The 14,215-nt window shown below is 44.7% G+C and overlaps 1 protein-coding gene across 1 annotated transcript in view; it reads right to left on the reverse strand.

Annotated features, from left to right (window-relative positions):
* LOC137427284 (serotransferrin-B) overlaps window positions 1-14,215 on the reverse strand; it is an 82,819-nt gene continuing 68,604 nt past the window's right edge. The window contains exons 16-17 of the mRNA XM_068116672.2: window positions 1,466-1,658; window positions 1-290 (exon numbers count right to left, since the gene is read on the reverse strand). Coding sequence (XP_067972773.1) covers window positions 229-290; window positions 1,466-1,658 — 255 coding nt within the window. The 3' untranslated portion in view covers window positions 1-228. The remainder of the gene's footprint in view (window positions 291-1,465; window positions 1,659-14,215) is intronic.

Consider the following 14,215-nt stretch of genomic DNA (forward strand, 5'->3'; position numbering starts at 1 on the left):
TATTTTTTTTATCAAGTTTATTCAGTCCGTTGACGGTAAGGAATTCACAATAAGCTGCCCACCTACACAAGGAATTGCTGTGAGTTCAACACCTGTCTACTGCTCAAAATTCAATGTAATTACTATTTTTTAAGCACCTTTTTCCATTTCTCTTCCAATGTCATCACGGACTACGGACGCCTTTTGCAATCTGCTGCAAGGTAAGATTGGGTCCTTCTGAAATCTTTCTCAAAGCTTGAAATATTTCTTCGGAACTTTGCAAACATCAAACTCACAGGTTTCCACGAGCTCTGTAACACAAAGTCAGCGGAGGATGGTACTTGCCTTCTGGAAGTTAGGTGTATGTTTACCAACTACAGTACCTTGTAAGTCCTAGAGCACATATGGCCACAATCAAATATTGGTGGCCAGCATTATTGGTGAAATGATCCAAGATGTAATAGTTTCATTCGTTCCCGCCATGTTATCGTAGTAAGCCATGAATGCAAAATTGGCACATTTACAGTTCTTTTTGCAAACGTTCAATTGAAAACATTATCCATGTAATAAAACAGGAGTGTCTGTCTGTCTGTCTGTCTGTCCGTCGCCAAACTAGTCCCTCCGTTTTGGAGCTCGCCCCACCAAACTTTCTGTGGAACCTTTTGGGGTCCCAGTGGATGTCCTAAGGTGGCTTGGAGGTTGCATAAATGTCTCAATACAAGAGAGTGAGATTAGGGAGACAGTGAGAGTGCGAGATTTGGGAAAGAGTGAGAGTGCGAGATTTGGGAGAAAGTGTGAGATTTGGGAGAGAGTGAGAGTGTGAGATTTGGGATAGAGTGAGAGTGAGATTTGGGAGAGATTGAGAGTGCGATGTTTGGGAGAGAGTGTGAGTGGGATTTGGGATTTGTAATGTGAGATTTGACAATTATTTCGTTACCGCGATAACTTAAGAACGGCTGAGGGGATTTTCGTCAAACTTGGTGCAGTTATGTATGATGAGATATAGATGCACTGATTAGATTTTGGGGTCATGAGGAGAAAGGTCAGAGGTCATGTTCGGTAAAAATCCTGTTACAACGCTACCTCTATGGGAAATGTTAGCAGGTGTGGGGCACAGCCATCTGGAGAGAATGCAGTAGTTGAAGGGTTGCATGATAGGCACACATGGGTGAGATGAGGTAGTCATGGAAGTGGGTAGGAATGGGTAGGGTAGTAATGGCTGTTTAGACTTCCTGCCAGACATGACATTTGTGAGAAGTGAGAGTACAGGTCTGGGAAGTGTCAAAATGTCATTATGATGTTCTGAGTAGTGAAGCATGGTGGTCTTCGATGTAATGAAGGGGGAATGACGTGGAGTCTGATAACTCATGCAGCTTCGAGTGGGCTGTAGGTATCAATCTATACATTACTGTAATATCTCTCCTATAATATCTCTACATTACTGCTTGTACAGAGAGAGAGGTGTTAATGGGCAGCTAAAACTCACCTGAAGGACCGCAGGTATTGAGGCTTTCCAATACCTCCACATACTTCCCCCCCAAGAACTGCCAGTAGTTGTTGCTTTGTACAGGGATCAGACATTGTGTCGAGTCCTTAAAGAGCAGGTCGCGGCCCTTGTAGCCATTGGAGCTGAACATGGAAAAGATGGCTATCTTCTTTCCGCTACTCCCGAAGTCTTTCTACAAAGAAATGGGATAAAGGACAAGATGGTGGAGTGTGATGTAAATGCTAAATAACGTAAAACAAGATGGTGGGGATGATGGAAATGCTAAATAATAGAAAACAAGATGGTGGAGAATGATGGAAATGCTAAATAATAGAAAACAAGATGGTGGGAATGATGGAAATGCTAAATAACGTAAAACAAGATGGTGGAGAATGATGGAAATGCTAAATAACGTAAAATAAGATGGTGGAGAATGTTGGAAATGCTAAATAATGTAAAACAAGATGGTGGAGGATGATGGAAATGCTAAATAACAGAAAACAAGATGGTGGGGATGATGTAAATGCTAAATAACAGAAAACAAGATGGTGGTGGATGATGGAAATGCTAAATAACAGAAAACAAGATGGTGGAGATGATGGAAATGCTAAATAACAGAAAACAAGATGGTGGAGAATGATGGAAATGCTAAATAACGTAAAACAAGATAGTGGAGAATGATGGAAATGCTAAATAACGTAAAACAAGATGGTGGAGAATGATGTAAATGCTAAATAACGTAAAACAAGATGGTGGAGGATGATGGAAATGCTAAATAACAGAAAAGAAGATGGTGGGGATGATGTAAATGCTAAATAACAGAAAACAAGATGGTGGAGAATGATGGAATTGCTAAATAATGTAAAACAAGATGGTGGAGATGATGTAAATGCGAAATAACAGAAAACAAGATGGTGGAGTGTGATGTAAATGCGAAATAACAGAAAACAAGATGGTGGAGTGTGATGTAAATGCTAAATAACAGAAAACAAGATGGTGGAGGATGATGGAATTGCTAAATAATGTAAAACAAGATGGTGGAGATGATGTAAATGCGAAATAACAGAAAACAAGATGGTGGAGTGTGATGTAAATGCTAAATAACAGAAAACAAGATGGTGGAGTGTGATGTAAATGCTAAATAACAGAAAACAAGATGGTGGGGATGATGTAAATGCTAAATAACAGAAAACAAGATGGTGGAGAATGATGGAATTGCTAAATAATGTAAAACAAGATGGTGGAGGATGATGGAAATGCTAAATAATAGAAAACAAGATGGTGGGGATGATGGAAATGTTAAATAACAGAAAACAAGATGGTGGAGTGTGATGTAAATGCGAAATAACAGAAAACAAGATGGTGGAGATGATGAGAATGTTAAATAACAGAGAGCTTCGTAAGCAAACCTCTATGGCAATTGCATGTATGTGTAAATCCATTCACAATTTCACTATCATTCCCCATTCCCTTGGGAACAAAATTTCATGTTGTCATTTCAAATGTCCCTTCCATGATCCGCCATCTTGCTCACGTGATCTTGCTTTGCTGGCCGATCTCTCAAGCGTTAAACGAAGGCCACACGAAGAACGTGACGTATTTCCGTTTTATTTATCTACTTCCGGCTTTCTTCAAATTAATGCTTAATTTCCGTTACACAATGACAGGAAACAATCCTGAATACACTTTAACTACCTTTAGAGTCGACACCACCACCACCATCATACTCGATTGACTGACCATTGTCGACGAAGCTCTCACTCTACGCAATGCGTATTTTCATATATTTTATCCGATTAATTTAAAATTTGAAGACTATTTGCATATCAGCTAACTGAATACAACAACCAATTATTTTGGAGGACAAATGATGCTCTATGAGTGCCATTCTACTTTGTTCTCTTCTGCCAAGTGTTGCTCTTTGAGTGATTTTTCATTTGTTTGTTTGTGAACAGGACATCTCAAAAAGTTGTGGACAGATTCGGACCAAATGTGGTGGGGAGGTTGGGTATGCGGAGGACGAAATGATTAGATTTGTTGAAGATGACAGTAACTCCAAAAAAAACCCCAAACAAAACCCGCAATGCTGATGCGAGAACCATTAAAGTGATTCTTGACCATTGAGAGATATATAGCATCATATTTCAAAACGTTATGGATGAGTTATAACTAAACTTGGTGGATGAGTTGGTAGGCGACAAGAACAAGCTGATTCGACTTTGGCTGATTTGCTGTTCTAGTTTTACTTGAATTAATCTGTCTCACTAACTTAAACTATCAATTTAGTTAAACTCTTGTAATATACATGACACTCTATCTACGAGTAACGTGCACTTGCAATTTATGTTCAATAACACTCGCTACAGGACACACACACACACACACACACACACACACACACACACACACACACACACACACACACATATATATATATATATATATATATATATATATCAGTCACTATGCGACCTTCATATCATCAGTGGAGAACCGCCAGCAAGGTGTCCCATACAGCTGCTGCTGCACCTTGCTGGGAGCGATAAGCCCCGCCTGCCACGCGGTAACGTTATCTCTGGTATCCACTCATCATATGGAGTCGACCTGGTTGCGGTTGGGAGTTACTAATAATGGTATCTGTAATCTGGTTCTCCAACCTAATGAGCGGACAACATGACGTCATCACCATGCACGTCCGCCTTGCCTGCAAAGTTCCAGAGGAACCATCTAGCAGTGCGTCATTACGGATTATAAATCCAGATACTGTCACAAGTGCATGCAAAACTCACAGTTACCGACCTGGTTTCGCCCTTGTTGGGGCTTCATCAGGGCAACGCAGTGAGGCTTTCCATACACTTGTAACTCTGTGACCCTTTCGGTTTTTATATCAGTCACTATGCGACTGATATAAAAGTGACTAGTGACTAATATAAATGACTAGTGACTAGTGACTGATATAAAAACCGAAAGGGTCACAGAGTTACAAGTGTATGGAAAGCCTCACTGCGTTGCCCTGATGAAGCCCCAACAAGGGCGAAACCAGGTCGGTAACTGTGAGTTTTGCATGCACTTGTGACAGTATCTGTATTTATAATCCGTAATGACGCACTGCTAGATGGTTCCTCTGGAACTTTGCAGGCAAGGCGGACGTGCATGGCGATGACGTCATGTTGTCCGCTCATTAGGTTGGAGAACCAGATTACAGATACCATTATATATATATATATATATATAGTTACGGTTTTTAGAACCTTCACTTTATCAAATTTAGTATTAAAATCCCTAATAACCCCCCATGTACATTTCCCCTTAATTGGCTGTTAATTGAAATAAGTGCACCTTAGCTAGTCCATGTACAAGCACGTAGCCAACCATAGAACCTCTCTATAATTATTTCATTCGTCTGTGTTTCAGATAAGGCTGTGTGTCCAATAGTCGATCTTACGTTGCACCAAAATCAAATAAGATAGATCCCCTTTCGATGGCCCCAGAACCTCCATTGCCAACTGCATTGCCAACTGCATTTTTTTTTTTTTTTTTTTTTTTTTGTATACAAGATCGAGGCTCGTGAAAGAGCGAACATTAATCACACAGAAAGACAAACCGACACATAAAACATATAACATCGGGAGCGGTAGACAAGATGGGGAGAGAGGGAGAAGGACACAAACACAACATTTGAGAGCAGGGACCGAGAGACATGGAGACATCGAGAGATCTGAGAGAGGGCGAGGGCTTTGGGGGGGGGGGGGGGCATGGGAAGGGGGCGGTGGGAGAGGTATAAAACATATGGACACTGCCAGGACTTCCAGGAAAGAAGTTGGAATTTCAAACAAGGTGGATCTGGGGTGAATTAGCGGGGGTAGAAAAGATCAAGGTTTTGGATGGGTGAAGATAAGAGATGGTGGTGAACAGCTGTTTTAAAGACCTGCAGGGAGGAGTGGGATTGAAGGGAGTGAGGGAGTTTGTTCCAGAGGCGGGAGAAAAGAGGAATGAAAGAGTGAAGGTGAGCAGAGAGCCGAGATTTCGGCAGTTTAACCATCAGAGGGTTGCTGGCAGATCTTGTGCGACCTTTAGGAATATTTGGGGGACAGAGCACAGAGAGAGCTGTGGGTGCAAGGCCGGAGAGCAGTCGGTAGAAGACAGAAAGACCATCTACCTGCCTGCGGTGAGTGAGTGAAAGGCCCTCAGAGATAGCTTCATCGCGGGAGATTCCAATAATTCTGAAAGCTTTGGTTTCAACAGCGTGAAGCCGAGCTAGGTGTGAGGCAGGAGCACCGGCCCATAGGGGAGAACAGTATTCCATTGAGCTGCGGATGAAAGCCTTGTATGTGGTGAGGAGCTCAGGTGTGCCGAGGAAGGACTTCGCACGACGGAGGATGCCCAGTCGGCGACTGGCTTTGGAGGCCAGCTTGGAAATGTGGTTTTCCCAAGAAAGATCATGGCAGATAGTGAGACCCAAAATCTTGAGCGACAGAACTTCTTGGAGAGGATTGTTGAGAAAGTAGATGGGAGGGTTGTCCAGTCGATCTTTTCGGAGAGACATAGTAAGAGTGTGAGATTTGTCAGGATTGAAAGACATGTTCCACTTGTTTGACCAGTCTGTGATTTTGTCCAGGTCTTCAGAGAGTGAGGAGGCAGCAGACTGCCGATCTGAGGGAAGAGGAATGGAGCGGCAGAGAGTGGAGTCATCAGCAAAGAGATAGAGAGGATTTTCGAGAGAGTCAGAGAGATCATTGATGAAGACCAGAAAAAGCACGGGGCCAAGAACACTGCCTTGGGGAACTCCAGCCTGAACAGGAAGAGGAGATGAGAGAAACCCATTCGGGGCCACACGTTGACGACGACTAGAGAGGAAGTCCGCCAGCCATGCGTGGAGATTTCCATGGATACCAAAGGAGGAGAGTTTGGTGAGCAGAGCGGGGTGCCAGACCGTGTCGAAGGCACGTGATATGTCGAGGGAGACAGCTCTAATTTCCTGTTTGGCATTGAGGACCTCCATCCATTGTTGAGACAGCAGAAGCAGCATGTCCAGAGTAGAGTGACCTGGTCTGAAACCAAATTGATGATCAGAGATCAAGCCATTGGAGAAGAGGAAAGATTTCATATCCGAAGCAATGATGGATTCCAAGACTTTGCTGATATTTGGGAGAAGGCTGATTGGTCTGTAGTTGCTAGGATCTGTTTTTGCACCTTTTTTGTGCAAAGCGGTGATGTTGGCTGATTTCCAAGCAGATGGCAGTTGACCTTGAGCAAAAGAGAGGGTGAAGAGAACAGAGAGAGGGTGAGATAGAGCAGCAGAGCAGGATTTTAGGACCCGTGGGCTGATGCCGTCGGGTCCAGTTGCAGAATCAGAGTCGAGGGTTGACAGAAACTTTTCCACCTTGTCAGGAGGAAAGGACACGGAGTCCAGGAGCAGCAGGGTACGACTGGGTATGGTGGGTACAGAGAGGGATGGGTTTGGGACACAAGATTTAGAGGCAAACACAGAGTTGAGGCATTCAGCTTTTTCACGTGCGGAGTCAGCTGTGTAGCCGTTTGAGGTAAGGGAGGGGATGGAGGGGGAACAAACACCAGAAACGGATTTGACCAGACGCCACCAGGATTTGGAAGAGGGAGACAGATAAGGGAGTTCGGTCTTGAGAACGGAGAGATATTGTTTCCTGGCTCTCCTGAGGGTGGACACACACTTGTTTCGGGCTTTGTGAAAGGAAATGAGATTTCCTTCCGTTGGATTTGCTTTCCAGGAGACGAAGGCAAGTTGTTTCTGGGCAACAGCCTCACCACAAGATTCCGTGTACCATGGACGGGAGGAAGGGTACGACAACTGAAGACGAGATGGGATAAATCTGTGCATGAGAGAGAGCAATTTACTTTGGAAGAATTCCCAGGATGAGTTGATGTCAGAGGTGGTAGAGATGGGAGACCAGTCCAGATGATTGATGGCTGCTTGAAGACCGTGCCAGTTGGCCTGAGTGAAATGCCAGACTCGTCGACGCTGAGCAGGCTCCCTGAGGATGGTCAGAGAGATGTCCACTTTAACAAGGACATGATTAGATGATCCGATCGGAGCAGAAGAAGAGCAGCAGACATTTTCAGGGAAGTTAGTCATAACCAAGTCCAGAAGAGAAGATGTTCCGTTGACTGAGATCCGGGTCGGGAAATTGCCAGATTGTGTCAGTCCCAGTGAGTCGCAGAAGTCCTTTGCTGAGGAGCCATGGCTGGTGAGAGAGGTACCCACACCCAGCCAACTGGCATGATGACAGTTGAAATCACCACATATGAGGAAGAGAGAGTTGGGATGAGTAGATAGAAGTTGGTCCATATCATCAGACAGCGAGATGTAGATGGAGTCATCACTGTTTGGTGGACGGTACAACACACATATGAACAAGAGGTGGGAGCGAAGGGGAAGCCGTAGCCAGAGGTATTCCTGGGGGTGAGGTGGAGAGAGTGCAGTGCAGGGCGAGTGAGGAAGAGAGTTTTTGATAAAGATAGCAACCCCGCCTCCAGGACGAGGCTCAGGTCTATCATACCGGAGGAGGGAGTAGCCCGGGAGAGATACTATGGAATCAGAGACATCATAAAGGAGGAAAGTTTCTGTTAAGCAGATCACGTCTGGTTTGACAGAAGCAACCTGTATGGAGAGATCAGTTAAGTTTGAACGAAGGCCCCGGATGTTTGAGGTCCATACCGTTAATGAAGAGGAAGGGGGAGCATCAGATACAGAACAGGGGGGAGGAGGGGTAGGGTAAGATGTGGAAGAGGTGGAAGAGGTAGGGAGAGCTGTTGAAGGTGTGTCAGAGATTTCAGAATAGCTCGGAGAAAGGGAAGGATGGGGCGGACAAAAGGTTTGATGGTGATTGGGTGAGCCACAATGAGGTGTTATTTGAGGAGGGGGAAGAGCGAGGCAGAAGGTTGGGGGAGATGGAGGTGAGAGTTTGAAGGGGGAAGAAGCGGGGAGGACGCTTTGAGGAGGGGGAGTGAGAGGGGGGAAATTGAGAAGCAATGAGGGTGGGGAGTTTTGAAGGGGAGGGGTGAGGGGGGAGTTTGGGAGGGAAGGGACAAGGGGAGGGATTTGAAAGGGATGGGATATGGGGGAGATTTGGAGGGGAGGGGTGAGGCAGGAGTCTAGGAGGGGAGGGGCGAGGGGGCGTCTTGGCGGGGAGGGGTGAGGGGGTAGTTTAGGAGGGAGGGGGCAAGGGGGGAGATTTGAAAGGGATGGGTGATGGGGAAGATTTGGAGGGGAGGGGTGATGGGGAAGATTTGGAGGGGAGGGGTTATGGGGAAGATTTGGAGGGGAGGGGTGAGATTGGATTTTTGAAAGTGTACGATTTATGGGAAACGAACATTTATTGCAAAATGAGTTTCTTGTGACCTTCGAGTTAAAAATACGTTTAAGGACGCTGGATGGAGGATGGAGTGCAGGAGAGTTTAGGGAATGTAGAAAAAAGGCACTATAGGAGATGGATATTTTTTTTGGGATGAATTGATTTGGTGAGCAAGTCGAAAGCAGCCTTTTAAAGAAGAAGAAGAAAAAGGTGTTATAAAATATGACGGAATACATAACTTGAGGGGAAAGTGTAAACATTGAAGGTTAATGAGTGAAAACTATCTGGGGAAATGGGGGAGAAACACGTGGTCGAAGAACGAACGAACGAATAAGAATGAATAAACGAATGAGAACAGAGAAGGAAATGTTTTTTTTTTTTTTTTTTTTTTTTTTTTTTGAGTTGAGATTTACACAAGGAAGTAGGCTATGGGTGAAAAGACTGGGAATACAGAGAACGAAAGTTATTGGATCACAAAACGATGGACCGCTGAGAGAAAAACAAAGCCTCAAGGTTGTACAGTGCACACTGTACAAGGCCTCAAGACACGACACGAATTAACACGATTTTCAATACAGGTATGAAAGATTTGCACCGAAAAATCTTCGTCGGGACACAATATACGTACAACACCATAAATAAATAGTTTTAACGAAAATACAAATGGGAACAATCACTTAACTTCAATTTCAAATCGTTCGCGACGCGGCAAAGGCCTTGCTCGCGACACGGCAAACAGACGATCAATTTATGAAAGATAAACACCGAGAAACAACCAAAGTTGCACACAATAACTTCACACACCGAACGATAAATACAGTTTCGACAAAATACAATTGTGAACAGACTTAACTTCGAAAAACGTGGAGACCGTGTGGAGCTTCGAAAATCCCTCCCACCGTCTCCAAGATCTCGCGAGCATTACCTCCATTACCAACTGCATTTGCCGCCATTCAACATGTGCTCCAACTCGGAGAAGAAGGGCGTGGCCCCACCTCGTCATCAAGGGTGGAGCCCCCGAACGACCAACCAGAGATCAGGGGTATGGCTTGAGAGGCGTGACCAAGAAACATCGAGCAGTTTCGCGAACGTTCCAGGGTGTGGCGCTATATAACCCATTGCGCGGAGCCCCCACCTCAGTTGAGGAGTTCCGTGGCAAGCAGTTCTGCAAGAGAGTTTTTGAGGGAGGTGCTTGCGCAGGTGGCGGTCCTGCTGAGAGCTTCGGAGACGCATGAGGCAGAGACACGCAAACCTACAAGGCTACAGACAACAACAAGTGCGGGCACGCGAACCTCGACGTGCCGCGATCCTCGGACCTCCCTGTCGCCTGTTCTGTGGACCAGATTGCGGTGGAGTCGGTGGCCGCTCACCTCCAGCCTGCCGTCCTGCACGAACCCTTCTCTCCCTCCAGCCAATCCAACCTGCAATTCCCCATTCGTGTGAGTCTGCCCGTCGTCTGTCCTCTGTGTTGTCTGGGTTAAAAGTAAAGTTTGTATAAAGATTTGCCCTGTGTATCTGCTTCTTCCTCTTCCCTGTAAATTACTTCGTTCTTCTTTTCTTCTTTGGGTTTGTGTAAATAATAATAAATATCTGTTCCTCCATTCTTTGATTTCTTCTTTCTCATCCGATCGCTTTTGAGATTTCCCAATTGAGTTCCTGTGGTGCGATTTCGGCCAGCGCTTCACGATCGGGTTAGTCTTTGTTAATGGCGCGAACTTCGGACTGCTAACCCGCTCGGCAAATACCATCTTGTCCATGGTTTCGAGCGGAGTTACCCACCTGCCTTGTGGAGGGATTGGCGGAGGTGTACGGGAATCCCTTGACCAATCACCTCGGCCAATCCCACCCCACAGGGGAGCGGGGTAGCTTCAGGATCGGAGACGGCCAGTGCAGAATAGAAGGGGGATTAACCCCCCCCCCCCTTGGGGGGGGGGGGGGAGCGCCGTCCCCGTTTCCGTAACAATATATATATATATATATATATATATATATATATATATATATATATATATATATATATATATATATATATATATATATATACGTATATATACGTATATATATATATATATATATATATATATATATATATATATATATATATATATATACATATATATATATATACGTATATATATATACGAGTGGGGTCACCCGTGGGAATCCCACGGGCATGGACGTGTGTGACATTTCGACATATTGAGTTAGATGCTGCACCTGTTTCACAATAACACATACACACACACACACACACACACACACACACACACCTCGTTTTTTCATTTCTGTATCTCACAATTCGGTCTCTCTCTTATTCACACACCCACACAAACACACACACACACACGTACACCGACACACATACACATCTACACACATATACACATACACACACACATATATACACAAAGAATTAAGTTAAGCACCCCCCCCCCGTTTTTTTACAACCTCGCACATTACAAGTTTGTTGTCGTCAAAACAGTGTAATATACCCATGATATTGCTATATTTTCTGGAGAAGTGATATTATGGTCACATAAAAACATAACAATCATGCCGTTTTCAATATTTTATTCTGAATAATTAAAGGTGAAATTTTTTGGGAATTTTAGGCATATTTGCACCTCAATTTAAGTATGGAGCTATAGGTCCATCACGGACAGTGTGGATGACGTTTATGTTTTCTAACGTACAGTCATTGTTCTGAGAAGACCTCTAGCGATCTTTGCGTCAATAACGTGTGTAGGACCCACGTGATCGGATCACTGACTCAACCCTACGTCTCATAGACCCTGTAAGCCGTCGTATGCGTTGCTGTGGCAGGTTGTTCCATTCCCGATGTAATGCACGTTCCAATTCATCCAGATTGGCTATTGGAGGGACCATCTTCGCAATTTGTCGTCCCAACATGTCCCAAACGTGCTCGAGGGGGTTCAGGTCAGGACTGTACGCAGGCCAGGGGATGGTTGTCACAGCACCTTGCTCCAGCAAGGCTCGGACGCGTCTCGCACGGTGAGGCCTGGCGTTGTCATCCATGAAGATGGGTCTGCTGGCGAGGGTGTGGTCATCGAAGTGCGGGATTACGGTGGTATTCAGGATTTCCTCGGCATATCGCTCTCCGTTGAGGTTACCTCGCACAGTTATCAGGTCCAACTTACAGTCATGGGAGAAGCATCCCCAGACCATAATCGAGCCACCACCAAAGGGTACCGTTGGTTGAATGTTTTTAGGTGCATACGCGGTGTTTTTGTGGCGCCACACCCGAACACGCCCATCTGTCACGTACAGCAAGAACCGGCTTTCATCCGACCAATGAACTCGCCTCCAAGACCGGATGTTCCATCCACGTCGCGCTAGGCACCATGCCAAACGCTCCCTCTGATGTCGTTCGAGTAGCCTTGGACGCTTGATCACTCGTCTTGACCTTAAACCGGCCGATTTCAGGCGGTTCCTCACGGTACGGTGACATAGCCTTCTGTTGGGCAGCCAGTTGTCCTTCAGGAAATGGCTCGAGGCGAAGGGATATCGTCGCACCAGTCTCAAAAGCGCTCTATCTTGGCGGACTGTTGTCACGCGAGGTCTTCCAGACCTTGGGCGGTCCTTCACCGCATCCGTTTCCTGGTGTTTCTGCACCAACCGACTGATCACCGAATGGTGGTAACCAAACGTTCGAGCTACAGCTTTTCTGGACATTCCGGACTCGATCATGCCTATTATCCGCCATCGTTCTCCGTCCGACAACCGTCTACGAGCCACCATTACGAGAAAATGACCATGTAACCCCCACACGAGCTCAGGCGTGACTTGCAATAACCCGTGATGATAGTGCATTTACAGAAAATCACGACCACGTGGACGATAACACGTGCTGCACGAGCGATGGGCGTCACAGATGAGTGCACTCATCTGCATTTCATCAATGGATAATTGCTAATGTCATACCAATCATTATTTGATCTCACATACCTTAGAATATATGCCAATGTATACATATACACAAAGAATATATATTAGGGGGTGCTTACCTTAATTCGTTGTGTAGGGGTGCTTAACTTAATTCTTTGTGTATATATATATACACACACACACACACACACACACACACACACACACACACACACACACACACACACACACACACACACATACACACATACACGTACACACACACACATACACATACACACAGACACATACACATATACACATTCACACACACACACACATGCATACACATACACACATATACATACATACACACATGTACACCCACACACATGCACACACATATATATACACATACAGACACACATATATACACATACAGACACACACATATATACACACACACATATATACACACACATACACACGTGTACACACACATGTACACCGACACACATGCACACACATACACATATGCACATACACACATACACACACATATATATACACATACACACATGTACACCCACACACACACATACATACACACACACACACATACACACACACAAACACATACACACACACACACACACACACACACACATATACACATACAGACACACACATATATACACATGCACAAAAACACACACACACACATATATACACACACATACACGCACACACACACATACAGACAAATGTACATCGACACACATGCACACACATACACACATATGCACACACACATAGATATATATATATACACATACACACACACACACACACACAGACATATATATATATACACACATACACATATATGCACGCACACACACACACACGCACACACACACACACACACACACACACACACACGTCCCACATGTATATATCCCACATCCCACATGTATATACATGTTTAAAGTGTACGTGCCCTTCCTCCCTCCCCCGCCCGGCAACGCTGAGTACTTCTGCTAGTAACTAATGAAATAAAAACGAAGAAATATCTCTGGGTAATTTCCTGAAACTCGGTGAAATTCGCTGAAATTCGCTCGGTGTATCGGTGAAATATTTTATTTGGGCGGTGTATAATTGCTTCGAACGAAATATCTCTAGGCAATTTCCCATCTGTGTTTCATGTCCATGCACACGTGAAATTGAGTTTGTTTTTGCACACGTGAAATGAACATGTGAACCTTTATTTCCGGATAATAATGTTGAATGAAATAAAAACGAAGAAATATAGTGGGGTCACCCGTGGGAATCCCACGGGCATGGACGTGTGTGACATTTCAACATATTGAGTTAGATGCTGCACATTCATTTTTACAAAATGGTTACTGGCAAGTCATCAGATCCAGAAATGGTGTGATGAACACAATTTATTTATTTCACATAATATGTGACCCCTCACTCCTCTCCACCTGACACTCTCCTTTCTCCACCTGACACTCTCCTCTCTCCACCT

This window comes from Myxine glutinosa, chromosome 5 (genome assembly GCF_964187855.1).
Source record: "Myxine glutinosa chromosome 5, kmMyxGlut1.1, whole genome shotgun sequence".
Lineage (NCBI taxonomy): Eukaryota > Metazoa > Chordata > Myxini > Myxiniformes > Myxinidae > Myxine > Myxine glutinosa.